General features: G+C 44.4%; 1 protein-coding gene across 11 annotated transcripts in view; it reads right to left on the bottom strand.

Moving 5' to 3' along the window:
* Positions 1-26,230, bottom strand: part of LOC120373518 (katanin interacting protein) — a 166,125-nt gene that overhangs the window by 18,758 nt on the left and 121,137 nt on the right. For 10 of the 11 annotated variants that reach the window (XR_005585566.1, XM_039492036.1, XM_039492045.1 and 7 more), the window contains 6 exons: positions 24,162-24,339; positions 21,389-21,554; positions 12,775-12,932; positions 12,227-12,291; positions 7,435-7,545; positions 3,194-3,333 (listed from right to left, as the gene is read on the bottom strand). Coding sequence is in view for 9 of the 11 variants with exons in the window: in XM_039492036.1 (XP_039347970.1) it covers positions 3,194-3,333; positions 7,435-7,545; positions 12,227-12,291; positions 12,775-12,932; positions 21,389-21,554; positions 24,162-24,339 (818 nt within the window). In the remaining 2 variants the exon portion in view is untranslated. Of the gene's footprint in view, positions 1-3,193; positions 3,334-7,434; positions 7,546-12,226; positions 12,292-12,774; positions 12,933-21,388; positions 21,555-24,161; positions 24,340-26,230 lie in introns of those variants that run through there. The other variant, XR_005585567.1, reaches the window with a different exon arrangement.

Here is a 26,230-nt window from a genome sequence, read left to right as displayed (position 1 = left end):
ACAAAAGAAGCTATTGGTTTGCTGAGCATTAACTGAAGCATGGTTATCCATCTCAAAGATTCATATGGATCTGACCTAAACCTCATTTGAGGCACCTTCCATCCAGACAATGGATCAGAGGACCCTCTCTGTGCAGATCCTGATGGATCTGGAAAGATTTTCCTCCAAGTCCCAGAATTAAATCCTCCTCAATCCTCATAACAGTTTCTAACTTTAGCATTGGCTTGGAGGGTACCAGACCTAGTGTGGAACTAAAGAATCACTTGAACACCAGGCCTGATGCTTCAGTGGATCCAAGTGTCTTGAATCTGACTGTTGAGAACAAAGCCCTGCACAGAAACATGGCAAAGAAATATGGTCAGAACCAGAGTCTCCTCTGTGCCTAGAAAGTGACCAGTTCAACTCTCCTGACCTCCTTACTTCCAGCTTAGGGCTCTCTTCTTTGCAAGAGCAGTTGTTAAAATGGTCTCTTTTCTCTTAAAAGACTCCAACAGGGGAATCAAAGCCTTCTGAAACTCCAGATAAAACAGATGACCCAAGGATTTGGAGCCAGAATGGAAGATCTGCACACTATGGCACCTCAATCTGTGCAAGAGCATCACTAAGTTAATGGCTCTGATCTTTCCTCGTCCCAGAAATAGAGACTGCACAGGCAAAATAAGTTTGGGAGTGTGACCTTCCACTGAATGCTGGAAACATTTTACATGCTTACTTACTGGTAACTGTCATTCTTTGAAAGTGTGGCCTTTGCATATTCATACTTGTGGGACTGATGATGCATCCTGGGGTTGAGCTGTGGACTAGAGAGAAGTCCCTTAGGGTCATTTGCCCCTTCTTCTGGATTCTGAAGGTACAAAAAGAAACATGGCCCAAACCACTCTCAATTTGTTTCCTAATTTCAGAATTCTTTGCCTGGAACTCTGAAGAAGTGGGGAAGGTTGGCAGGGACTGAGAATATGCAGAGGCAACACTCTGGAAGAACAACAGTTACTAGTAAGTATCCTCCCCTTCTTTGAGTGGCCTCTGCATATTCCCACTTGTGGGAGATTAGCAAGCAGTGCAACCTACTCAGAAAGTGTACTGAGGAGTTTTAGGTGATCAGAGATTGCAAGATTGCCCAAATGAGCATCAGCTCTGAATGGCAGGTCAAGAAAGCATAATAAGTGACCATAATTTCGTTCGTCAAGATCAGACATGAGTGAGGGACAAATCTGGTTTCAAATACATACAGAACTTCAAGTAACAACTTTGCAAATTCTCTGAAAAAGACAGATAGCCTGCAATGGATGCTGGTTTTAGATTAGATGAGTACCATTAGATATATTCAGGTGAATGAACACCTGGTGAGTCATAGCAATGATGCAAAAGAGAGTTGGGGAAATATAAACAGGATAGAGGCCTATAAGAGATGGAAACAGAGATGACTTGAGATTGACAATGTGGATAACTGCCCACATCACATTTCCCATATAGACTACTGTTTACAGAGAATTTGGCCATTTGGACTGTATCTCACTATGACTAGGCTGTAACTACACCTCTACTTTGATATAACGCTGTCCTTGGGAGCCAAAAAATCTTACCGCATTATAGGTGAAACTGCGTTATATTGAACTTGCTTTGATCCACCGGAGTGTGCAGCCCCGACCCCCTGGAGTGCTGCTTTACCACGTTATATCCGAATTTGTGTTATATTGGGTCACGTTATATCAGGATAGAGGTGTATTGCTATGAGGAATATCCTCTTCAGAGGTGTATGGTACAGATAATACTCTCACCAATAGCAAACTGGAGGCTCCAAGAGCTTTGTGAAACAAGACTCCAGTCTCAAAGTAAAAGAGATGCATGCACCAGAGGGAATAAATATATCCATCTTGTGGTACTCCAGCACAGCCAACTACACTGCTACAAAGAAATCAAGATTCTTTGGCACAGCCATGAAGGCAAAGTCTAGGGCCAAAGAAGTGTAGGAAAAGGTTTTCACTACACAGCATTTACAGAAGAAAGAGCACATACGGGAGAAGAGGCAATTGTGTAAGGAATAACATCCACATGGCTGTGGCATTTCAGGTGTACTGCATACTTACAAGAGTCCGGTATTGCAATTAGTCTCGTGCTTTTCATTACCCCAAGAAATGCAGATATCCAAGAGTTCTTACGTATCTGGTAGCATTGCCTCATTTATACCCACTGCATTGCAACACGTAATGCTGTCTGTATAATTTCCCAAGCTGTTTTCTTTTGTTGTTTTTGAAATTTATCATTAATTGACAGTTTAAGTTTATAATTGTAATTTTAACATTCGGAGGGCTTGTCCACAATGGAGTAGCAATCTGCACAATGGGGCTGTGATTTCTAAAGAGGACTAATGTGTCACTGTAAGTAACTGGTCTGTGTAAGCCCTGCTGGTATGCACACATCAGGGCAGGGTCAGGGCACAGGTGTTTAGGTTTGTGCGATTAGACAGTTGGCAACCCTACATGCAGGATCCCAACACAATAGCCAACATCAGATATCATGTTAGACCTTCTTTGGAAACTTCCAACCTGCCCAATTCTGAAAGGTTAAGTGGAGAAATGTAAATGTCCACAATACAGGTGTGCAAAATGGTTCATCCCCAAAAGTTAAACATAGGCCAGAACTAGTCTGGTTTATCTTCTTTTCCCTTTCAGATATTAGAAACCACACACAAATTTAAAATGATGCTGCTAGAAGGGGATGGATTACTCAGAACCTTGGGACATGGAACACTGTGCCTGTCCTTTCTAGTTCACTATTTTCAATACAGAGCATTGGTTAACATGAAATGAGTTGGTGTTCTGAGCCCACCTCTCAGTGGACAGGTGTCCACTGCACAAGACACACACATCTGCCTCCCCTGTTGGTAGTCTCAGCTGAGAGGCCAAGGATCTACATACCCTGTTGCTAGAAGTCATGCCTCCATGTCAGAGTGCAGGCACAGGGGAGTCACAGTGTGGGGAAACCAGCATTGCTGTTGTCCATTCTATAGCACTTCAAGAGACAGCGGATTTTGCTTTGAAAGGTGTCGGTCCAGCACTTTACACTGGCATCAACTTCACTTTAAAAAGTATACACATACACACACACGTTTGTATATCTGTATCTTTGCACACATGACACATACAGAACACTCAAATGTAAGGAAAAGATGAAAACAGAAAAGTATTCATACCAAACCAGGAAGAATTGGTGCAAGCCACATGTGTCTGCCATCACCACTGTCATTAACTCTGTCAATGAGTTTATCTGGAGTTCGGATATCTCCACACACACCCTCTAAAATGTTGACACTGTCTGGAAAAGCAGCAATGTCTGAAACAAAACTTAAGCTTAACTAACCAAACAGGAAGGATCAAAAACACCATCATTTTACAACCTATGTTTTTTCTACCAGACTTCATGATAAATGTATAGATTATAAAATCCTTCCTACAGCTAGGCTGATTAGAGGACACTTATTGGTGACTTTGTCAGTTAACTGAAGAATTTAGGGCCAGATTTTCAAAGGTATTGGAATAAACCAGCAGATGGCACCTAAGTGCGAGCAGCCAAGTCCTGGAGGATCAATGGCCTATAGGAACAAAAGGTCAGAGGAGTCCATGGCAGCTGGGAGGAACTGGGGGGTGGGTGCCATCTTGGCTGTAGTATGTGTGTGTGTGTTGGGGGGGGGGCTTTGGTGGAAGGAGGAAGGATTGTGTTTCCCTTGGTATGGGTGTGCATGAGTCTGGGGGAAAGGACAAGTTGTGAGCACTTTGGACTCAGATTCACTAGTGTCCCGAGGGCAGGTGATGACCAAGCAGTCAAAAAGCAGCGCCCCACCAGGCTGGAGGCTCAGACTGAGCAGCCACCAGAGAGCAGTACACCTTACCAGGCTAGTGCAGCTCAGCTTTATGTATCCCACCAGTGGGATTAGAGGCCTCGGGTGAAGGGGTTAAAGGTTTTGGGCACCTCCAGAGGCAGGAGAAGGGACTGTGCTGTTGTTTCACTGTTTCAGTGTTGTTGTTGAATTCCCTTATGTTTCTCTCTACATTTAGCCCATTGGTCTGTACTCATTCCCATGCCTAATATTCCTTTATAGAAATGGTTACAAAACTCTGGTGTAATTCAGTTTTGTGCCAGGAGTTTCTGGACCTCCATAAGCAAAGGAAGCAAATGCCTGACCCGGCAAGGAATAGGTGCAGCAGTCTCACTCCCTAAGGACGTATCCAGCATACAGAGAAGGGGGTGTTTGGCCTAGTATTTAGAAGCCTATTGGGATTTTTGAAAATACCTACATGGATTAGATATGTCTAACTCCCACTGATTTCAAAGTAGGTATCTCTGACTTCATAAACACAGTTCCATCCTCACAGATGAGAGTTTCCTCTCCATACTTTTCTGTGTTGAACCCCAGTTTTTTAGTATGAACTTGTGAAGGTTCCTCATGTGAAACCTGGGTCATGGGATGTCAATGGAAAAAATAATCATCCCAGGGGTCTGAGCAGGCTCTTATGATCTCTTTGAGCTTTGGATCTAGAGTGCCATACCTTTATAGTTTTGATAACCATTTCCCCTATGGTAGTCTGTATGAGTAATCCCAGGCATATCAGTGAATAAGTGGGTGTGAGGCTGCCCTTGTCATGATTTAGCATAAATCTAAAAGATAACAGCACCCTGATGCCAGTGTTTGTTGCCTGTTCCAATTCAGTATGGTATCTTGTCTTTGCCAACTAGACAAGGGAACAAATGAATTTCTTTGGTTCTGACTTGAGCCACTATTATTACCACACCTCTGTGAATATGCTCAGAGATGTTTGTAGCTTGAAGATTCAAATCTATCGCTGCCTGAATGATCTTCTGATAAAAGTAAGAGTTTGTTTACTATGACGTACTGTTCCAGTGGTAAGGTGACATGTGTCTCTGGACAGAGAAGTAGATAATATGTACTATTAAATGCCTTAACTTTACATTGGCTTGTGGTTTTGTAATAAGTAATGCAGTATTTTTGTCTGCAGATAAATAAATACTTCCTCAGCAAGGGAAACAGTTTGCCATTCTCGTCAAGACACCATATTCTAATATTATCGTCCGTCAGGAGAAGAGGTTCCAGACTCCTTTACAGGGACCACTCACCCACAAGCTTTTTTCAAGACAGATTTAGGAAAAGTCTTCCTGATCTTGGATCAATTTCAGAAGTTTAAATCCTTGGTTCTCCCAAAGTTTTGAGACCATCAAAAAAATCTCAGCCTTCCAGTGCAGGAGAGGGTGTGGGTTCTGGGAGCAGTGGGCGGCTGTGCCTGCGGACAGCCAATGTAAACAAACTGTCTTGCGGTCTGCCAGTGGATTATCCAGATGGGCCGCAGGCCGCCCACCACTGCATTAGAGAGTGAGAACACCCTAAAGGAGCACATGTGTGGAAGAGCAGAAGAAAATGGAAATCTTGAGTTAGGGATCTCAACCAGGACAAAAGTCAGAAGGACTGCTAATTCTGGAGAACTGCTCCTCCCACTGCAGAGATGTGAGGGAATATGCTGAAGGAAAAGTACAAAGGAAGGGAGAGAGATCCTTTTCTTGAGCAGAACAATGGAAGAAGCTTTGAAGCAGAAACTGGAGTTTGAGTGTTAATCATACCTTGGAGCAGTGGGGTACCAAGAGGTAAAAGAAGCTGGAGACTAAGGCTAGTGAGCTCCTGAAACTTGCCAATGAAGCATTAGCCTACACACTGTGACAGAAGAAGCTGGGTTGCAGGGAAAACTGGTCTAGGACTGTGAAGGATGGTATGACCAGGACACTAAAGCATGGGTGGAGACCTGCACTCACATGAAGAGCCCAGAAGTAGATTAGTGCCAGGCTGGTGTAGCTACAGGGGAGTTGTTTGACCCCTCAAAGTTCCAGAAAGGCCTTCCAAGAAGGAAAATTGGCTGTTTGTCAAAGGACTGGGAATCCCATGGCATGAACACTAAGAACCAGTACACAGAAGAAGCTTCAATAATGTCAGTAGACTCCTCAGTTACCCAGCAGACCTATATAATAATGGGCTGGAGGGAACTGAAGGAGAAGGCTGCTACAACTGATGGGAACTGGGCTGAAATCCCTGAGATTTGCTCTTCACGGGAAAGATTCTGAGTGCAAGCCATAAAGTGGAAGCAGAGGATAACCCGCCACAGAGCTGAAAAGGAGACTGGGGAACAGCAGTCTTCACTGCTATAGAAGGAACTAACTGCACTCCAGAACCAGCTTATTGTCAAGCAAGGGTTGAAGTCTGACTTGGAGAAGGATAAAGAACTAGAGGACCTAAAGGCTGAAGTGGTGACCCTGCAATAAGAGCTGGAATATTGCAGAGTAAGGCTATACAGAATGAGAACAGGCTGGTGAAGGAGGTACAACAGTCAGCTGAAAATAAGAGCTGCCCTGCTAGAGCTATAAAAACATGGGACCATAAGGAAACTGCAAGACAAAGCCCCAGCCACTGTGCTACTAAAATGAAGGTACCTACCCCAAAGAATAATGAAAACCTGTGTGGTTCTATGGTCCAGAAGATCATTTAAAAATATTCTGGGTGCAGGAAGAAGATCAATGGGGGATGCTGAGTGAGCTGTTAAAAGCTGTAGGAAAAAAAGGGTGATGTTCTTAGTATTCAGAAACCCTGAGAGAGATATGAGCTTGAATAAAGACAGTCTTAATTCTGAGAGGTGTGCTTGTGTCTGGCTGTAGCCAGGGAGGCTCCTCCCAAAAGAGAGCAAGAGGCTGCCTCAGACCAATATAACCATGGTAAAAGCCCAACGTTGTTGACCACATTCAAGCTCACCTCTTGAATCCTGATTTCTTTCCCTTTGGTGGTGGTCTGGAACTGTGGATCTGTGCCAAGGCATACGAGCCAACAAAATAAAAAATAAAAGTAAAATAATTAAAATGTTTACCTGCCGCATCCGCAGGTTTGGCTGATCGTGGCTCCCGCTGGCCACGGTTCGCTGCTCCAGGCCAATGGAGGCTGTGGGAAGCGGTGCGGGCTGAGGGATGTGCTGGCTGCCCTTCCCACAGCCCCCATTGGCCTGGAGCGGCGAACCGCGGCCAGTGGGAGCTGCGATCGGCCGAACCTGAGGACATGGCAGGTAAACAAACTGGCTTTCCCTAACAAGGGGCAGACCGGCTTTGAGAAGTACTGCTCTAATGGGCACTACTATGAGTCCAAGCTGCATTGCCAGGCCCATCCCAAGAGCAGGAATGTGAAGAGGTCACTTTATGAAGCAGCAACATTATGAAATTGTACCTCAATAAATATCACCAAAAACTCAAGAACAATCACAGCAGTTAGTCAGGAGGGGTAATACTGCACTTTTTGTATAGGTCAGCAGATGATGGTAGGATAGGGTCAATCAAGGACTGAAGAGTGCATATGAAAGAGAAAAAGAAGCTCAGTCTGGTAAAGGATACTGTTTTCAGTGAGTAAGATTTTGTCTCCATGTTCATTATACAACTCTAGTCCGTTCAAACCAATATAGTATGGATCACCCCAGCTTGTTAGAAGCTGAAACTGGAAAATAACTGAAAGATGTTATTAAGGAAAATTTTGATTCCAACATTTTTTCTATTTCAGAAGAAAGTTATAAGAAAATATTAAATCTCTAAGGTGAAGAAATGGCTGTGCAACCTTTGCTCTGCCCACTTGTGTGTATGCATTATGATACTGCCTTTAATTACAGGGGCACACACTATTTAGTACATCATACATTTTTTTCTACAGTCTTATTTACATGGGTAACATCTTGCATTATCATTTTTCATTCTCTTATTACTTTCACTAATTCATTGTCATAATGGTCAAATATTCCTTCCTTGATTTAGACTGCTTCTACCATAAGCTGTCTTCTCTCTAATTAATAATCTGCATTCATAGTACTGTACATATTCTTTTTCTCAAGCATCACAGTCTTCCCTAGGTGCTGGTCACATGATGAGCCAACTACTATGAAACTAAATAAGCTATGCACAAATACACCACACAGGTATCCTGATTTGCAGGAGAGGATTCAGGTAACTATAAACCCCACAATGCTACAATTAATGAGTATACAGATTCACTGATTCTGATGTCAGAAGGGACAATTATGATAATCTAGTCTCGTCTCTTTCATAATACAAGCCATAGAATTTATCCCGGTAATTCCTATGCCAAGTACAATAACTTCTGATTGAACAAGATCATGGCATTTAGAAAAAACAGAGTTCCAGGTGTTGAGGCGTCCACTACTTCCTTTGGTAAATTGTTCCAATGGTTAACCAACTTCACTGTTACAAAACTGTGCCTTACTTCCAATCTGAATTTGTCTAGCTTGAACTTCCAGCCACCAGACTTTTGATTAAATAGTTTGCACTAAGTGAGATTTCAAGACCTTGCAACATCCTTTTAAGTCCTTGTGCTGGACTAATCCCAGACCCACATAGTAACTGGGAATAGGAATTGCCATCCTGGATCAGGCCAGGGTCCATCAAGTCCAGACTTCTGTCCCCAACAGTGGCCAGGGCCAGATACTTACCACAAAAGTGCAAGAAACCCCACAATGCGCAGATGTGGGATAATATGCATCTCCTAAGTATCAGAGGGGTAGCTATGTTAGTCTGTATCCACAGAAACAACGAGGACTCGGGCGGGCACCTTAAAGACTAACAGATTTATTTGTGCATAAGCTTTCGTGGGTAAAAAACCCCACTTCTTCAGATGCATGGAGTGAAAACTACAGATACAGGCTTAAATATACTGGCACATGAAGAGAAGGGAGTTACCTTACCAGTAGAGAACCAGTGTTGACAAGGCCAATTCAGTCATGGTAGATATGGTCCACTCCCAATAACTGATGAGGAGGTGTAATTCCAAGAGAGAGAAAATTGTTTTTGTAGTGAGCCAGCCACTCCCAGTCCCTATTCAAGCCCAAACTAATGGTGTTAAGTTTACAAATGAATTGTAGCTCTGCAGTTTCTCTTTGAAGCCTGTTTTTGAAGTTTTTTTGTTTAAGGATGGTATACATGAGTTCACCGGGGCTCGACCCTCTCCGGGGCAGAGGGGAGCCACGCTGGCTCACTACACGCTGATGGGTCCGGGGAAATAGTCCGGCCGGGGGTCTCCCTCGGTAGCCCTTGCGGTAGTTGGCTGCATGGTGGTTACGTCTGGTCCCGGCTCCAGCGGGGCAACAACCACTGAGTCAGGAGGCTCAGGCCCTCAGGCAGGGCTGATCCGTAACAACAGTTATGAGCCCCGGCCCTAGGTCAGGGCGGGGCAGCAACCACTGAGTCAGAAGTGCTCAGGCCCTTAGGCAGGGCTGAGCAACAGTAACAGGCTTCGGCCTCCTCAGGCCAGGGAGAGGGGGAGTCTGCCACCCAGGAATGGGATGGAGGGGGGACGCAGGCCCTCCCACTCCAGTGCATCCCAGCCTGGGGCCCTAGCAGCGGCTGACGATCCGCTGCTTAGTCAGTGGGGATCCTGGCCGCAACACACTGACATAGGCTCCGGTAATGCTGCAGCCAGACTGGGGTCGGCTGCCCCTGGGCTACTTCCGTACTCCCCCTCAGGCCCTACCTGGGTCCTGACGTTGGCCTCTGCAGGGTCCAGGAGCATGGGTTTGTCGCGGCCGGGGCTGGTTGGCAGGTCGGGCAACTCCTCCGGGTAGCTGGCACGGGGCAGCTCCGGCAGCTCCTCTGGGTAGCGGGCACGGGGCAGCTCCGGCAGCTCCTCTGGGTAGCGGGCACGGGGCAGCTCCAGCAGCTCCTCCGGGTAGTGGGCACGGGGCAGCTCTGGCCAGTCTGGGCAGCTGCCTTGGGCCGCTGGAGCTTCCCAGTCTTGGGCTCCCCTAGGGATGTCTGCTCTCTCCGGCGGCTGGGCTCCTACTGAGCCCTGAGGGCCGGCCTTTATAGTTACGGGTCACCGCCTGACCCTTTGAGGGGCGGGCTCAAAGCTCACTAGCTCCACCCACTCTGGCCTCCGGTTGGGCTCTTCCTCCTCCGGGGCAGAGGAGAGTCACACCGCCTCACTACAGATGGTTACTTTAAAATCTATTATTGAATGTCCAGGGAAGACTGAAGTGTTGTCCTACTGGCTTTTGTAAGTTACCATTCCTGATGTCTGATTTGTGTCCATTTATTCTTTTACATAGAGACAGTCCAGTTTGGCCAATGTACATGGCAGAGGGGCATTGCTGGCACATGATGGCATATATCACATTAATAGATGTGCAGGTGAATGAGCCTCTGATGGTGTGGCTGATGTGGTTGGGTCCTCTGATGGTGTCTCTAGAGTAGATATGGGGACAGAGTAGGCAACGAGGTTTGTTACAGGGATAGGTTCCTGGGTTAGTGTTTCTGTGGAGTGGTGTGTAGTTGGTGGTGAGTATTTGCTTCAGGTTGCGGGGCTGTCTGTAAGTGAGGACTGGCCTGCCTCCCAAGGTCTGTGAGAGTGAGGGATCGTTTTCCAGGATAGGTTGTAGATCGTTGATGATGTTGTGGAGAGGTTTTAGTGGGGGGCTGTATGTGATGGCCAGTGGTGTTCTGTTATTTTCCTTGTTGGGCCTATCCTACAGTAGGTGACTTCTGGGTAACCGTCTTGCTCTGTCAATCTGTTTCCTCACTTCCCCAGGTGGGTACTGTAGTTTTAAGAATGCTTGATAAAGATCTTGTAGGTGTTTGTTTCTGTCTAAGGGACTGAACCAAATGCTGTTGTATCTAAGGGCTTGGCTGTAGACAATGGATTGTGTGACGTGTCCTAGAAGGAAGCTGGAGATGTGTAGGTAAGTATAGCGGTCACTAGATTTCTGGTATAGGGTGGTTTTATGTGATCATCACTTATTTGCACTGTAGTTCCCAGGAAGTGGATCTCTTATGTAGACTGGTCCAGGCTGAGGTTGATGGTGGGGTGGAAATAGTTGAAATCCAGGTGGAATTCTTTAAAGGCCTCCTTTGTGTGGGTCCATATGATGACGATGTCATCAATGTAGCGAAAGTAGAGGAGGGGCACTAGGGGATGAGAGCTGAGGAAGCGTTGTTCTAAGTCAGCCATAAAAATGTTGGCATACTGTGTACCCATAGCAGTGCCACTGACTTGAAGGTATAAGTTATCCCCAAATCTGAAATGGTTGTGGGTGAGGACAAAGTCACAAAGCTCAGCCACCAGGTGTGCTGTGGCCTCATCAGAGATACTGTTCCTGACAGCTTGTAGGCCATCCTCATGTGGAATATTGGTGTAAACAGCTTCTACATCCATGGTGGCCAGGATGGTCACCAATGCATTGCAGTTTCCTCAGGAAGTTGATGGTGCTTTGAAGATAGCTAGGAGTGCTGGTAGCGTAGGGTCTGAGGAGAGAGTCCAAATAGCCGGATAATCCTGCAGTAAAGTGCCAATGCCTGAGATGATGGGGCATCCAGGATTTCCAGGTTTATGGATCTTGGGTAGCAGACAGAATACCCCTGGTTGGGGCATCTCCTAACCACTAACAGAGAGGCTCGAGCCCTGAGAAGCAGGTGGATTTATAGCCTTTTAAACCTTGTTTTTAGTGTTTACTGTTATAACATTGTATAGTCTTGATATTTGTGGAAATATCCAATCCATCTTTGCATCTCATTAACTTCTTTGCCTCAGTGACATCCTGGAGCAATGAGTTTGTGTGAAAAAATATTGCCTTTTATCGCTTTTGAATTCACTGTCTCTCAATTACTTTGAATGTCTTCTTCTTCCCACTTGGATAGAGAGAAAAGAAGTTCCCAATCCAACTTCTCTATTCGGGAAAATTGATTTTAAAATATACAATTAACATAGTTTAGTACAAACCATTGTTATGTCCTGACCTACGTTCATGTCAATAGTTTTTGTCCTTCCTATTTAAATCGTGTCCAGCTTTATTCTGTATGGAGGCTTATAAAAACAAGAGGCAGTTTTTAGATTTGATCCTGAATTAGAGGCAGAGCCAGTGGAGAGTTTGAAGCTGGGGTTGCATATTCATGCTTTATGGTACAGGCAATTTATATTTATTTGTATTTAATGATGCCTCTCTCATGCTTTAGGTACCTCACTTAAATTAAAACAAAGCCATATAGAGGAACTCTGAAAATGCTGGGGTCAAGAGAGCAGGGATTCAGGGAGACCAAAAAGAATAGAATTACAATACCCATAATAATAATAAAAATAATCACAAGATACTATACATAATAATACAAGTGAGAAAATGATAGGGAAGGATACAACCACATGGCATCAATGGTGCTTCATAGTCCATACTAGCTTGTTCCATCCCACTTGAATCAGTTCTGCCAAAATACACAAGAAAAATTTTAAAATCCTGACATATTTAGTAAAGAACAGACACTCTCCACCAAAAAACCATCAAAAAACAAAAACAAACCAGTGAATTTAGAGAATTTATTCATCTGTTTTCAGCACAGGAATTCTCTGAGAAACTACAGGAAGATGAGGGCCTTATTTTCACAGCTGAGTGTAGAACTCCACATTTATTTTGTACACACATTTATTTCTTCATGCTAGTTGTCCACTGTGCATCTAAATGGCCACTTGCACATACAGTCTTTGTAAGCACACGTGAAAATTAGGCATACAATTGAGGGCACATTTAAGTGCATGTAATTTTTAAAAAGTATGCCCAAAGTACTTGGTATTTGTATCCATGCACTTCATAATGCATCTGCTTCAGGGAAGGTCATCCAAACAGACTACCTTCAAGGTGTAGGTAAGAGAATATGTAAGGTTTAGATAGTAAGAACATTCTATTTTACCTCCCATATGGTCTGATAATCTGTTGGGGCTTCAAGTAGTCAACAAAGAGAATTTCTTGAGCAAAGTCAAAGTGACAGTTGCCTGGTCCCTTTCGGATAAGAAAGCCCTCTGGTGGGGAGATACAATGTCCATCCAGCAAGACATGGACAACCTTAGCCTAGGGAAAGAACGCCTTATTTTAAAACATATGGATCTAATACAAATTGTTAATTTCACTGGCTGAAACAACTTAATTATTAAAGATACTTTTGTTGTATTGCATTTATTTCATCTCCCTTTTGACAAATTCACTGGAATCTGAATTCTTACAAAAAAGAAGGCATAAAATACATATACTTCACTAGTGACACAAGAAGTGTAAATCAAAATGTCATTGAGATAAAAATTCCCAGGAACAATGAGCATGATCACACTCAGAGCTTAGCCTCCAATATGCTAATTTTAATTCCTAGTAAAATTCCATAACCCCCCACACCTCATTTAAAAGGGGCTGAGGCTGGTTAAGAGTGACATCCCACAACACCAAACCTAAAAAGCAAGGAAGTAAGTTATGGGACACTGCTATGATCACTATTGAGCCTGTTTGAATGTATATAGGCTCTCGATAGAAGTGCTGTATTTTTAAATTTTAAATTTGAATTTTAAAGGTAAAATATTTTATTTTAATAAAGGTAAGTATCACTTTCCCCTAGATTGTTGTTACATTGCTGTAAAAAGTTAGTAAATTTGGTTTTACTAGCATCAGCAAAATACAAACTAGTAGCAACTTAAGCAACTGCTTTCACCTGTAATAAGAAGGAACTGACTAACCTCAGAATTAAGAGGAAGAGAGTTTAGCTTTGTGCTCTGGAATGCAAGGTTGAATGTTTGAGGAGTGACTCTTTATAGTTCCACTTTTTGTCAGATCTGCAGCTATTTTAGTAATTTTTAAACCTGTTTGGGGTTTGGGTTTACACTGGGGGATGTCACACCTACCAACCTTGATCTTTTTGAAGAAAGCTTTTGTTTACAGAATTTCCTTGGTTTTTAATACAGCAAGTGTTGAAGAGCTCTGGGAGACATATAAGAGGAGATAAGGATGCACTCCACATTAACTTTTGCCATGTATATAGGAATATTGATGGTGCAGGGATGCTTGCAGTGAGAGGAAAGAGTGCAGAATGCAGGGAAATAACATAGCTGGGCTCTTGGTAGTTGCCTTCTAGTTTTAGCCTTTGGTGTCATGTTTCCTGGCTCTTCCCAACAACTAAGAGTGTTAGAAATGTCCTAAAAAATGATAGCTCAAATACAGATGTATTCACACGGCTCCAGAGACCGGGGCAGGGCCGCCCAGAGGATTCAGGGGGCCTGGGGTCTTCAGCGGCGGGGGTCCTTCTGCTCCGGGTCTTCGGGGCAATTCGGCGGCGGGTCCCAGAGCGAGTGAAGGACCCGCCGCCGAAGACTTGGAGCGGAAGGAGCCCTTGCTGCCGAATTGCCACCGAAGACCCGGAACGGAAGAAGCCCTCGCTGCCAAATTGCCGCCGAAGACCTGGAGTGGAAGAAGCTCTGGGTCTTCGGCAGCGGATCCTTCACTCGCTCCGGGTGTGTTCGGTGGCACTGAAGACCCGCCGAAAACTCTCATGGGGGCCCCTGTGGGGCCTGGGGCAAATTGCCCCACTTGCCCCCCCCCAGGCGGCCCTGGGAAGGGGCCTTAGGAAACACACCAAATATCACACACCTCGCAACAAAATTGTGAGGGTTGGCAGCACTGAGCCACAGCACTCCAGCATGTAACTCTTTCTCAGGGGAGCTCTTTCCACTGCTCTCCATCATAGCCAAGGATTGTGTCACAGACTATCTCCCCGCAGTTTCCTAGCCAAAACATAGATAGCAGTCATCTTTTCTGGGGGCAGCCTGTAGCTGCAGTCTCACTGAAAATGAAAGAGCCAAGAGGTAGCCATCTTGAGTTGGTACAGCCTTACATTCAGATGGCAGGCAGCATTCTTAGATGTACTACATTTCAGTTGAATCAGGCTCCCAATTTGGAGAGGAGAGAGAGTCCAATCAAAAAATATACTTTAGCCTAAGGGAAGGAGCACTGACCTGGGAGCCAGGAGAGGTCAGGCTGAAATCTCACCTATTCTACTCATCGCTGCCTATATTTGTGTGCATTTTACAGCCCTTATTACTGAGCCATACCTCAAACACCTATTTGAGGAGGCAGACATCAGACATCCCATTTTACCAATCAAGCAGCAGAATTGCACAAGTTAAATTCTAGCACAGCTGGGAATAGAATCCAGTTCAGTAATTTGACAGAATTTAGTCTCAACTACACTGACAAACCAGTGTGAAAAGCTATCCTGTTAATCATCAGTAGGCCACCCCACCCCAGTTCTAGGACTAGAACCCAGTATTCTACAGGTGACTAGCAAAGAGTTACTTAACCCACCGGAAACAGATGCATGTCACTTTCCCCTCTAGTTGCTGCTCCACTGAGAGAACAACATTTATTCCTGCACGTCAGGTGTTACAAAGATGGGCTGGGAATATGATGGTCTGTGGTTCAAACTCTGCTGTGACCCTTACCAGGTTCCCTGATGGCTGCACTGTAGAAGTCATGATTTTCCAAAAATTACAAAAAAGCCCTATGTAATTCACACAGTGAGAAAATATCCTTAGGCAAGTTTTAATTTGCCAACTAAGGTGAATGTGACATGTAACAAAAACCAGGTGTTCCACTTTTGGGTCATATTTCACATATTTTGATCACTGATGTCACACACTGGCCCTCTGGTGGTTGGGAAATTTGACAGCACGTTTTTTAATGAAATGGGGGCCATTTTTCTGAGGGTAGCCTGTGGCTTCAGTCCCATTGGAAACAATGGGAAATAGTGGCAATTTTACTAAGCTCACCCCCCTTTCACTTTGGAGCAAATTCTATGGCATCTGAGTGTCTGGCTGTAGATAACAGATTTCTTGGTGTATCTGGGATGGTTGTTGGATCATTGGAGGTAAGTGTGGTGATCCGTAGGTTTCTTGTACATAGTCATTTGTATGGTTCCATTACTGATGCTGATCATGGTGTCCAGGAAGTTGATGATGTGTGGCAATGTTCTCATGGATGGGTGGTGGTTGCTAAAGTTGTGGTGGAAATCTATGAAGGACTTTAGGTCATCTGTCCAGACGATAAAAATATCATTGATGTATCTCAGGTATATCATTGATTTTGTGGTGCCTTTCTCCATAAATTGTTCATTGAAGTAGCCCATGAAAAGGCTGACATATTGGGGACCCATCCTAGCACCCATGGCTGTTCTCATGGTTTGGACATGGTGTTGTGTCAGTCTGTACCATTATGTTTACCACTTTTACAAGACTATGATAAATTTTGTACAAAGTATGCCATGTGAGCTATCATTTGAAAACTCATAATCTACCGAACATTATCACCCTGGTAAAATGTGTGGCAACAATGTATATGAAGTTGTAAAGTTCTACTGTATATGGCATGTTCCAACTCTGAGGAAACAGCTTCAAACCAGTTCCCCAGGGAGAAAAAGCTAGCCAGTACCACAGCCAGATGTCAGCATAATCATATGGACTATCACTTGATTAAGCGGCCATTCTTTGGCAGGAAGAAGGGTGTGAGCAAGAAATTTACATCTTAGCAATGGAACAGCTGAAAGTTACCGTCCCACAAACTTTCGGTTGCCTGAACCCCAGCTGGAAATGATTCTCAAAGAGGAGGAAAAGACATAAAAATGAGGAACAAATCACCTGTCAATCCTTTCTCTCTGCCCACGACATCCACGACGCGTGAAGAAGAAAATGAGCATTGAACTGGGGGATGGATCCTGACTGAAAGGCATCCAGCCAGTAAGACAGCTAAATCATGTGGTGAGAGAGACATTTTGCTTCGAATTCACTTAGCTTGTTAAGTTAGGTATTATTTTGTGTTTTAGCTTTTATTTCTTTGTAACCAATTCTGACTTTTATGCCTCATTACTTGTATTCACTTAAAAGCTATCTTTCTGTAATTAATAAATGCAGGGCCGCCCAGAGGGGGGGGCAAAGGGGGCAATTTGCCCCGGGCCCCGGGCTCCGCAGGGGCCCCCAAGAGAACAGCGGGGGCTCCCGCCTCCGCCCCTCTCCTGGAGCCTCAGCGCATCAAACGCCGAGTCTCCGCCGGGGCCCCTGAGCCCCGCTCCGCTCAGAGCCGCAGCGTCAGGGGGCGGGGCTGGGAGCTCTGGGCTGAGCTCGGCTCCCTCCGCTCGGCGTGGAGCTCCCAGCCCCGCCCCCTCCCCACGCGGCTCTGAGCGGGACGGAGCTCAGGCCCCGCCGGCCACACGCTGCGGCTGTTCCGGCGAGGCGCTGAGACTCCGGGTGAGGAGGGAGCCGGGGGTAAGAGGTTGGGGACAGGGCGGGGCGGGGGGGAAGCGGGGGCCGCCGCCGAAGCGCAGCCCGGTCTTCGGCGGTTGGCGGCGGGGGCCCTTCCGTTCGGGACCCGCCGGCGAAGTGCCGAAGACCAGCGGCAGGGGCCCCCGCGCCGAATTACCGCCAAGACCGGGCTGAACTTCAGCGGCGGGTCCCGCTTCGGCGGTAATTCGGCGGCGGGGGGCCCCCGCCACGGGTCTTCGGGGCACTTCGGCGGCGGGTCCCGGAACGGAAGGGCCCCCCCGCCGCCAAAGACCCCGGGCTCCCGGAATCCTCTGGGCGGCCCTGAATAAATGTGATTTATTGTTTTATCTGAATCCATGTGTTTAGATTGAAGTGTTTGGGAACTTCATTTGGGATAACAAGGTTTGTGCATATCATTTTTTTTATGGACTTTCTGTAAGCTTGTATTATCCAGGAGGGTATTGGGCAGTACAAGAAGCACATTTCTGGTTGAAAGTATGGAACTGGGAATTTGCTGGTGTTGCTCTGCAGTGTAATTCAAGGGTGGCAGGGTGGCTGTCTGAAGCACTTTTGCAGTACAGCTGGGGATAATTTACATGCTGGAGGCTGTGTGTGAGCAGGCCAGGAGTGGTTGTTCTCACAGCAAAGCAGTGTAAAAGGCACCCCAGGTTGGAGAACTGAGGGGACACAAATGTTGAACAGTCCAGCTTGTACCCTGGGTAATGTCACAGATGTTTGTTGTTAAATGGAAATTTGTGGGTGAAGATGAAATGGATGAGTTTGGCGATGTGTTCAGGGTGAATTTCTGAGCATTGTATATTATCCCTGAGACAGCACAGGAACAGATCTGTACAGACACATGCCTAGAACCCCGACCAGGTGTATTCTATTTGCTACCCAAGATCCATAAACCTGGAAATCCTGGACGCCCATTCATCTCAAGCATTGGCACTTTAACAGCAGGATTGTCTGGCTATGTGGACTCTCTCCTCAGGCCCTATGCTACCAGCACTCCCAGCTTCGAGACACCACTGACTTCCTGAGGAAACTACAATTCATTGGTGATCTTCCAGAAAACACCATCCTGGCCACTACAGATGTGGAAGCCCTCTATACCAACATTCCACACAAAGATGGACTACAAGCCATCAGGAATAGTATCCCCGATAATATCACGGCTAACCTGGTGGCTGAACTTTGTGAATTTGTCCTCACCCACAACTATTTCACATTTGGGGACAATATATACCTTCAAGTCAGCGGCACTGCTATGGGTACCCACATGGCCCCACAGTATGCCAACATCTTTATGGCTGACTTAGAACAACGCTTCCTTAGCTCTCGTTCCCTAACGCCCCTACTCTACTTGCGCTAAATTGATGACATCTTCATCATCTGGACCCATGGAAAAGAAGCCCTCGAGGAATTCCACCGTGATTTTAACAATTTCCATCCAACCATCAACCTCAGCCTAGACCAATCCACACAAGTGGTCCATTTCCTAGACACTACTGTGCTAATAAGCGATGGTTACATAAACACCACCCTATAACGGAAACCCACTGACCGCTATACTTACCTACATGCCTCCAGCTTCCATCCAGGACACACCACACGATCCATTGTCTACAGCCAAGCTCTAAGATACAACCGTATTTGCTCCAATCCCTCAGACAGAGACAAACACCTACAAGATCTCTATCAAGCATTCTTAAAACTACAATACCCACCTGCTGAAGTGAAAAAACAGATTGACAGAGCCAGAAGAGTACCCAGAAGTCCCCTACTGCAGGACAGGCCCAACAAAGAAAATAACAGAACGCCACTAGCCATCACCTACAGCACCCAACTAAAACCTCTCTAGCACATCATCAAAGATCTATAACCTATCCTTAAAGATGATCCCTCACTCTCACAGATCTTGGGAGACAGACCAGTCCGCGCTTACAGACAGCCTCACAACCTGAAGCAAATAATCACCAGCGACTGCACACCATACAACATAAACACTAACCCAGGAACCTATCCTTGCAACAAAGCCCACATATCTATTCAAGTGACACCATCATAGGACCTAATCACATCAGCCACGCCATCAGGGGCTCGTTCACCTGCACATCTACCAATGTGATATATGCCATCATGTGCCAGCAATGCCCCTCTGCCATGTACATTGGCCAAATCAGACAGTCTCTACGCAAAAGAATAAATGGACACAAATCTGACATCAGGAATCATAACATTCAAAAACCAGTGGGAGAACACTTCAACCTCTCTAACCACTCAGTGACAGACTTGAAGGTGGCAATTTTGCAACAAAAAAACTTCAAAAACAGACTCCAAAGAAAGACTGCTGAACTTGAATTAATATGCAAATTAGATACAATTAACTTAGGTTTAAACAGAGACTGGGAATGGTTTGGTTATTACACTAATTGAATCTATTTCCTTATGTTAAGTTCTCCTCACACCTTCTATGGGTCATCTCAATTATCACTTCAAACGTTTTTTTTCTCCTGCTGATGATAGCTCATCTCAGTTGATTAGACTCTTCCTGTTGGTATGCATACTTCCACCTTTTCATGTTCTCTGTATGTATAAATATCTCCTGTCTCTGTGTTCCATTCTATGCATCCGAAGAAATGAGCTGTAGCTCACGAAAGCTTATGCTGAAATAAATTTGTTAGTCTCTAAGGTGCCACAAGTACTCCTGTTCTTTTTGAAGATACAGACTAACACGGCTGCTACTCTGAAACTGTATATTATCTTGTTGGTATTTGAGGCTGGCAGCGATGCCGTCATGGTGAGGGATGTTGGCGTATAGGGTGACATCCATGATGGCAAGGATAGTGTGCTGGAGGAGTCTGCTGATGTTGTGGAGTTTCTGGAGAAAGTCAGTAGTGTCTCAAAGGAAGCTGGACCTTTGTGTGGTGAGTTTTTTGAGGATGGTTTCTATGAGTCCCGATATTCCTTCACTAAGTGTACTGTGGCTAGATATGATGGCTCTGCCGAGGTTCCCTTGACAGATTGATGATATTCATGATGTTGGGGTGTAGTGTATTGTCCATATGGTGGGTCCTAGTGTCACTGTTCCTCCTTCTCTGCTATTAGATGTAGGGCAGAGTTTACCAAACTTGGGATGTCGCTTGTGTAAGGAAAGCCCCTGGTGGGCCGGGCCAATTTGTCTACCTGCCGCATCCGCAGGTCTGGCCAATTGCGGCTCCCGGTGGCCGCAGTTCGCTGCTGCAGGCCAATGGGAGCAGCTGGAAGCGGCACAGGCCGAGGGATGTGCTGGCCGCCACTTCCCGCAGCCCCCATTGGCCTGCAGCAGCGAACCGCGGCCAGTGGGAGCCACTATCGGCCGGACCTGCGGATGCAGCAGGTAAACAAACTGGCCCGGCCTGCCTGGTGCTTTCCCTACACAAGCGGTGTCCCAAGTTTGGAAAACACTGATGTAGGGAATAGACTAGATGGCCCAATAAACGTCCCTGCAAATCCAAATAATCTTCTATCAGTTCTCAGTTCTTAGAATTAACTAAAATGACTCCATAGGGCTTACGTTCAACTGTCATAAGCGGTAGATAATACACTTGGGTATGGGATGGGAGTGGATGAGTGGATGGGAGTTGTAAGACCTGTTTGACATGCCTGGGGCTGAAGTTTTATATGTTTTATATGTAATGAAGTCCCACAACAACCAAGGCATCTTTTAGAAAAAAAATCCTGTTGGCATTTTATACAGTGATAAAATAAATAAAAGGAGAACAAAAATTACCTCCAGGTAAGAGAGCACATGGAAACTCGTGCCCCACAAACTGCTATCAGTGTCTTTCCTAATTAGATTTTCTATGAAAGAGGTTCCCACACTCTAGAACCTCAATAATTTAGGAGCTAATGCCATATGGAAGGTGTCCATGCTGTGTCCTCTCCCCAACTAGTATTTACACCTACCCATTTGTTATTTTCAATGAATTTGGCACCATGTGCTACTGTGTGTCTCAAAGAAGAATCAGGCCCTGTGAATTTCTTAGAACTATCTCTGGCTCTTTTTCTTGTATTTGCTGTTTGTGAAGGAAGACAGCAACCCATTAAACCTGCCATGAAACTCAGAGTCAGATAATTTAGAAGGATTTATGCTATTACATTAAAGCAGCCACATTCATTTATCAAAGCACAAATTTTCTAATGGGTGGTTGAACACTTCTGCTGGCAGTGCCACTTTCTTTCACTCACCCCTCTATAGGTATCCTCTGGAGATTTATTATAGTTCCAAAAGCGAAGCCCTGCAATATTTTCAGCTTTATCAAAATGGATTGTGATAATGTGATCTTCCCCATAAGTGAAAGGAATAAGCCACATATGATTATCTTCAACAGTGATGTTAGTCCCATCTATTAACCTACAAACACAAAAAAATCCTTTAGTGATGGACTGGCAATTGTTAAGCAACGGAAAATAGCAAGAGAAAACAGTACACAGAAGGGACACAAAACTGATCGCAGGAAAACATGTGCCTTATTTCTAGTCTGAATTTGAGCAGCTCCAGCCTCCAGACATTAGATTTTATTATGCCTTTGTCTGAAAGTTTAAAAAGCACTCTACACTATATCATCATGTAATTAAAGACAGTGAGTATAATTTTCTAAAGCATCTAAGTCACTTAGGTACTTTTGAAAATTTTACCCAGTATCAAAATGCATACTTACAAGAAGACAAATTAACGTTGGGTTAGATAACCTTAATTCTGGCATTTCCTAACTTTTCATTGTTTGAATTTATAATTTAGTATTTTTAACTTTTTTTTTATATGTTTATATTTCATATATGTGAAAAAGGGGGGCAAGGGGAGAGCGAATATATTTGGAAAAAGATAGAGAACACTATTTAACCTGATGAAAGAGGGTAAAAGGAGAAAGAAGGAAAAAAGGAAAGAGATTGAGCAAACATGAGGCATGATTGAGATAAGTATAGGCTTATCCATGCTAGATTTTAGCTTGCTAATAATTGCAGTGAAGCTGTGGCAGCATGAGTGGTGGCACGGGCTAGCCACCTGAGTAAAAGCCGACCAGTACCCTGGGCACATACTCGAGTGGCTAGCCTGTAGTTGCTGCCATGGCTTCAATGCTATTTTTAGTGAGCTAGCTGGATCAAGGCTAGCTGGCTACACCTACATGTGCTGCAGTTATGCCATCTGACTGCGGTGCAAGTAGACTCTGAGACAACTCAGGAAAAGATACTTAATGAATTATCAGAAAAAATAAATCAAGAGATGCAGTAAATGAATGTGGTTCTCAGTTTTATATTTGGTGAATATATTTTCATCCTGGTTAGCAGGCTAGGTCCTTAAGCTACATGATATCAGTCTTCCTTTTTTAGACATTGAAAGGACAACAATTGTAATTACCTCAGTTTAGAGCAGACATATAATTTAAAAAGAAGAATGACGTTTCAACGCAATAACTTTTAATGATTAAAATGTTATGATTGCAAAAGTGTAGTCAAAAATTAGGAAATGACAAAGTTAATGTTGCCCGTGTAGTCTTAACTCTGCCTGTGTGTTTATGCAGCATGATACAAGCTTTAATGAAATCATTGCACAGTATGATTTCTGAGAACCTCTGCAGTGTATGTGTAGAATCGTGCTCAGTGAAGGAAAAGATGTGACAGATTTATTTCTAAATAACTTAAGTCTGAAGTAAAATAACTTTACACTAAGTACTTATTACAAATATTTTAAAGAAGTCAAATTAATTGTTCATAGTGATGTTACTATATGTAATATTTTTTTTTACATTTGCTGCCAAAAGATTGCTCCCTGCCTGACTTCTGAGTGCTTAATTATGCAACAGTAACATTTTCTTTCACAAGTTATTTAAAGAGAATTCCTTAGGTTTGTTATTTTAAAAAAATTAAAAATGGTAGGTCTGTCCTGTGCAAAATATTCACTTAAGGAAACAAGGTGTTGCATAAGTCACTACATATTTTATTCTATGAGGAGAACTCCAGGGTTATCTTGTCTCACTGAACATGCTCCTTGCACCATAAATGTTTTATGTACTCTGCACACAAGCTATTATTATTTGTAATGCAGTTACACCTAGATGGCCAATCAGGGACAAGAGCCCCATTATGGTAGGTGCTGTTTGTACATATGGTGAAAATGTGATCCTGCCCAAAGAATCCAATTAATTTGACAGAAAACTTTACTTTCTAGGCACATAACATATTTCAAATGCATGAGCCAATGCACATTAAATGAGGTGGAGCTACCAGGAAAACTACTTGAGTGTGTGTGACATGTAGTTTCCATATGGACATAACTCAGCCCATAACCCATTTTCACTGGAAAACTGAAAGGTGTTTCTCCATAATGAAGACTATTTGCTTGACATAGTTCCAGTGTTTACCTCTACATTTTAGCACACAGCTTTTTTTTTTCTTTTAAAAAGGGTCACAAGAACCTATATTTGCTCAAACTTTCCAGAAATGATTAATACTTGGGCTGAGATCAGGTCTGCAAAATTGTATTGTATAGTCCGGTGGTGGGCAACCTGCGGGCCACATGCAGCCCATCAGGCTAATCTTATTGTGGGCCGCAAGACATTTTGCTGATGTTGACCATCCGCAGACACAGCCCTCCACAGCTCCCAGTGGCTGTGGTTCGCCGTTCCTGGCCAATGGGAGCTGCGGGAAGCAGCGGGCCGCAGGGATGTCCTGGCACAGGAATCTGGAATCTGACACAGAAACCTGACACAGGTCATAGCTAATGATGGCACCGCTGCAAGTTTACATTATTATTAATTATTATTATTATTATCATTATATAAGGATTAAACAATTATATCATTTTATAAATTTAAATTATATGTATTTATAATAAGTTCTCATTCATTACCTCTAAAATCTCAGACTAATGAGACTATTGAGAAGACTATCACTGGAACAGCCCACACAGGACAAAACACTACAGGAGATGCTTAGAGTTTTCAGTTGTTTTTCTACTTACTTGTCTAATGTTCTGGAATCTTCCATGTACTCTGCAAGGTCATTTAAATCTTGTGGTGAAGCAGAAATCTGATCCATAGTAATTGGTAAAGCTTGACCATCCTTTCCTACTATTTCGAGTCCGGTCAGTCCAAGATAATGTGTGTCTCCCCAGGATAAGGTGAAATTTAGCTGCAGACCTAAAAATAAGAATGAACACACATATATTCATCAGTCAGTAGCAGGAGGCACCAAAGAAATTATCCTAAAGCACATACTAGCAGATCAGTTTATTAATCCAAACCTCCATAATTAGCATGCAACAAGAAGGAAGCGCCTCCTTTTGTTTTTTTCCAGGTGCATCCAGAAAAGTGCAAAATAACAGTATGCAAGTTGAAGGGCTAACTAAGATTTGCTAACAGTAACTGGAGATAGCAGGGGATCTAAGGAATTCAGAGTAGCTTGTTATCCACAAAGATGCAGGAGTTTCAAAATCTTTGGGAGCGGGCATTCAAATGTGAACTCAGTGCCTGCAAACTCACCCCATCAAGTGCATTCAAACTGCTGCTAAGAGCATCTTCCTGACAGAACACTCTATGTCACCCCCACTACTGCCACCTTTTATGATTTTATGCAGAGTCCCATGATTTTGACCCCTGCTGCAGGAGCTCTGGTGATGATGTGACGCACTCATGCCCTCACACAATTTTGGAGCATCTGGCTACACTTGCCTCCATCCCACTTCCAGCAGCTTCCTGATCCTCCTTTCCCTGTTCCTAGCTGTCACCGGATCTCCTCCTCCTTGGTCCCAGCAAGTAGCTGCTTCCCTGCCCCTTCCCTTCCCCTGCCACCAACTGTCCCCACCCCACATGGAATTATGCAAAATAGATTCTGTTAAACTAACTTGATATTTTTATGAGACTATAAATTTGGTTGATAAAAGTAATAGTGTTGATGTAATATACTTAGGCCTGGTCTACACTAAGGGGGCGGGTGTCGAACTAGGGTACGCAAGTTCAGCTACGCGAATAGCGTAGCTGAACTCAAAGTACCCTAGTTCGACTGACTTACCCGTCCAGACGCGGCGGGGTCGAACTCCGCGGCTCCAAGGTCGACTCTGCCACCGCCGTTCGCGGTGGTGGAGTTCCGGAGTCGACTGGAGCGCGCGGGGAGTTCGAACTATCGCGTCTTGATTAGACGCGATAGTTTGAACTCAGTCGAACTCACCGCGTCGACCCGCGCGGTGAGTATGGACCTGCCCTTAGACTTCTATAAGGCGTTTGACTTGGTACCACACAACGTGCTGATTAAAAATCTGAAAAAGATTTGGGGTGGGGAGTGGATAATCAGCTGAACATGAGCTTCCATTGGGATGCTGTGGCCAAAAGAAATAATGAGATCCTGGGATGCATAAACAGGAGAATCTCAAGTAAGAACAGAGAGGTTATTTTACCTCTGTATTTGGCACTGGTGCTATCACTGCTGGAATACTGTGTCCAGTTCTAGCATGCTCAGTTCAAGAAGGATGTTGATAAATTGGACAGGGTTCCAAAAAGAGCCATGAGAATGATCAAAGAATTAGAAAAAATGCCTTATAGTGATAGACTCAAACTCAATCTATTTAGCTTAAAGAGAAGGTGACTTGATTATAGTCCAAGAACCTACACATGGAACAAATATTTAACAATAGACTCTTCAATCTAGCAGAGAAAGGTCCAACATGAGCTACTGGCTGTTGAAGTTGAAGCTGGACCAATTTAGACTGGAAACAAGGCATCCATTTTTAACAGTGAGAGTAACTAACCATTGGAACCATTTACCAACTTTTGTAGTGGATTCTCTACCACTCACAATTTTAAAATCAAGAGAATTTCAGGAGGGGAAGGCAACCTTTTTTGAGATCTGTACTGAACTAATCCCAGAGCTGCAGTGACAGCTTACCATACATGGTGCCCCATGCCTGTGGAGACATGGGTCACCATTGCCATCTGGAAGCTGGCCATCCCCAAATGCTATTGATCCTCAGCCAACCAGTTTGACATGGGGGAGATTTACTACTGGGGCCACTGTCACACAGGTATGTGTTGCCAT

Source organism: Mauremys reevesii, linkage group 10, assembly GCF_016161935.1.
Source record: "Mauremys reevesii isolate NIE-2019 linkage group 10, ASM1616193v1, whole genome shotgun sequence".
Lineage (NCBI taxonomy): Eukaryota > Metazoa > Chordata > Testudines > Geoemydidae > Mauremys > Mauremys reevesii.
The sequence above is the reverse complement of the archived record's forward strand: the minus strand, read 5'-3'. Positions and strand labels throughout refer to the sequence as shown.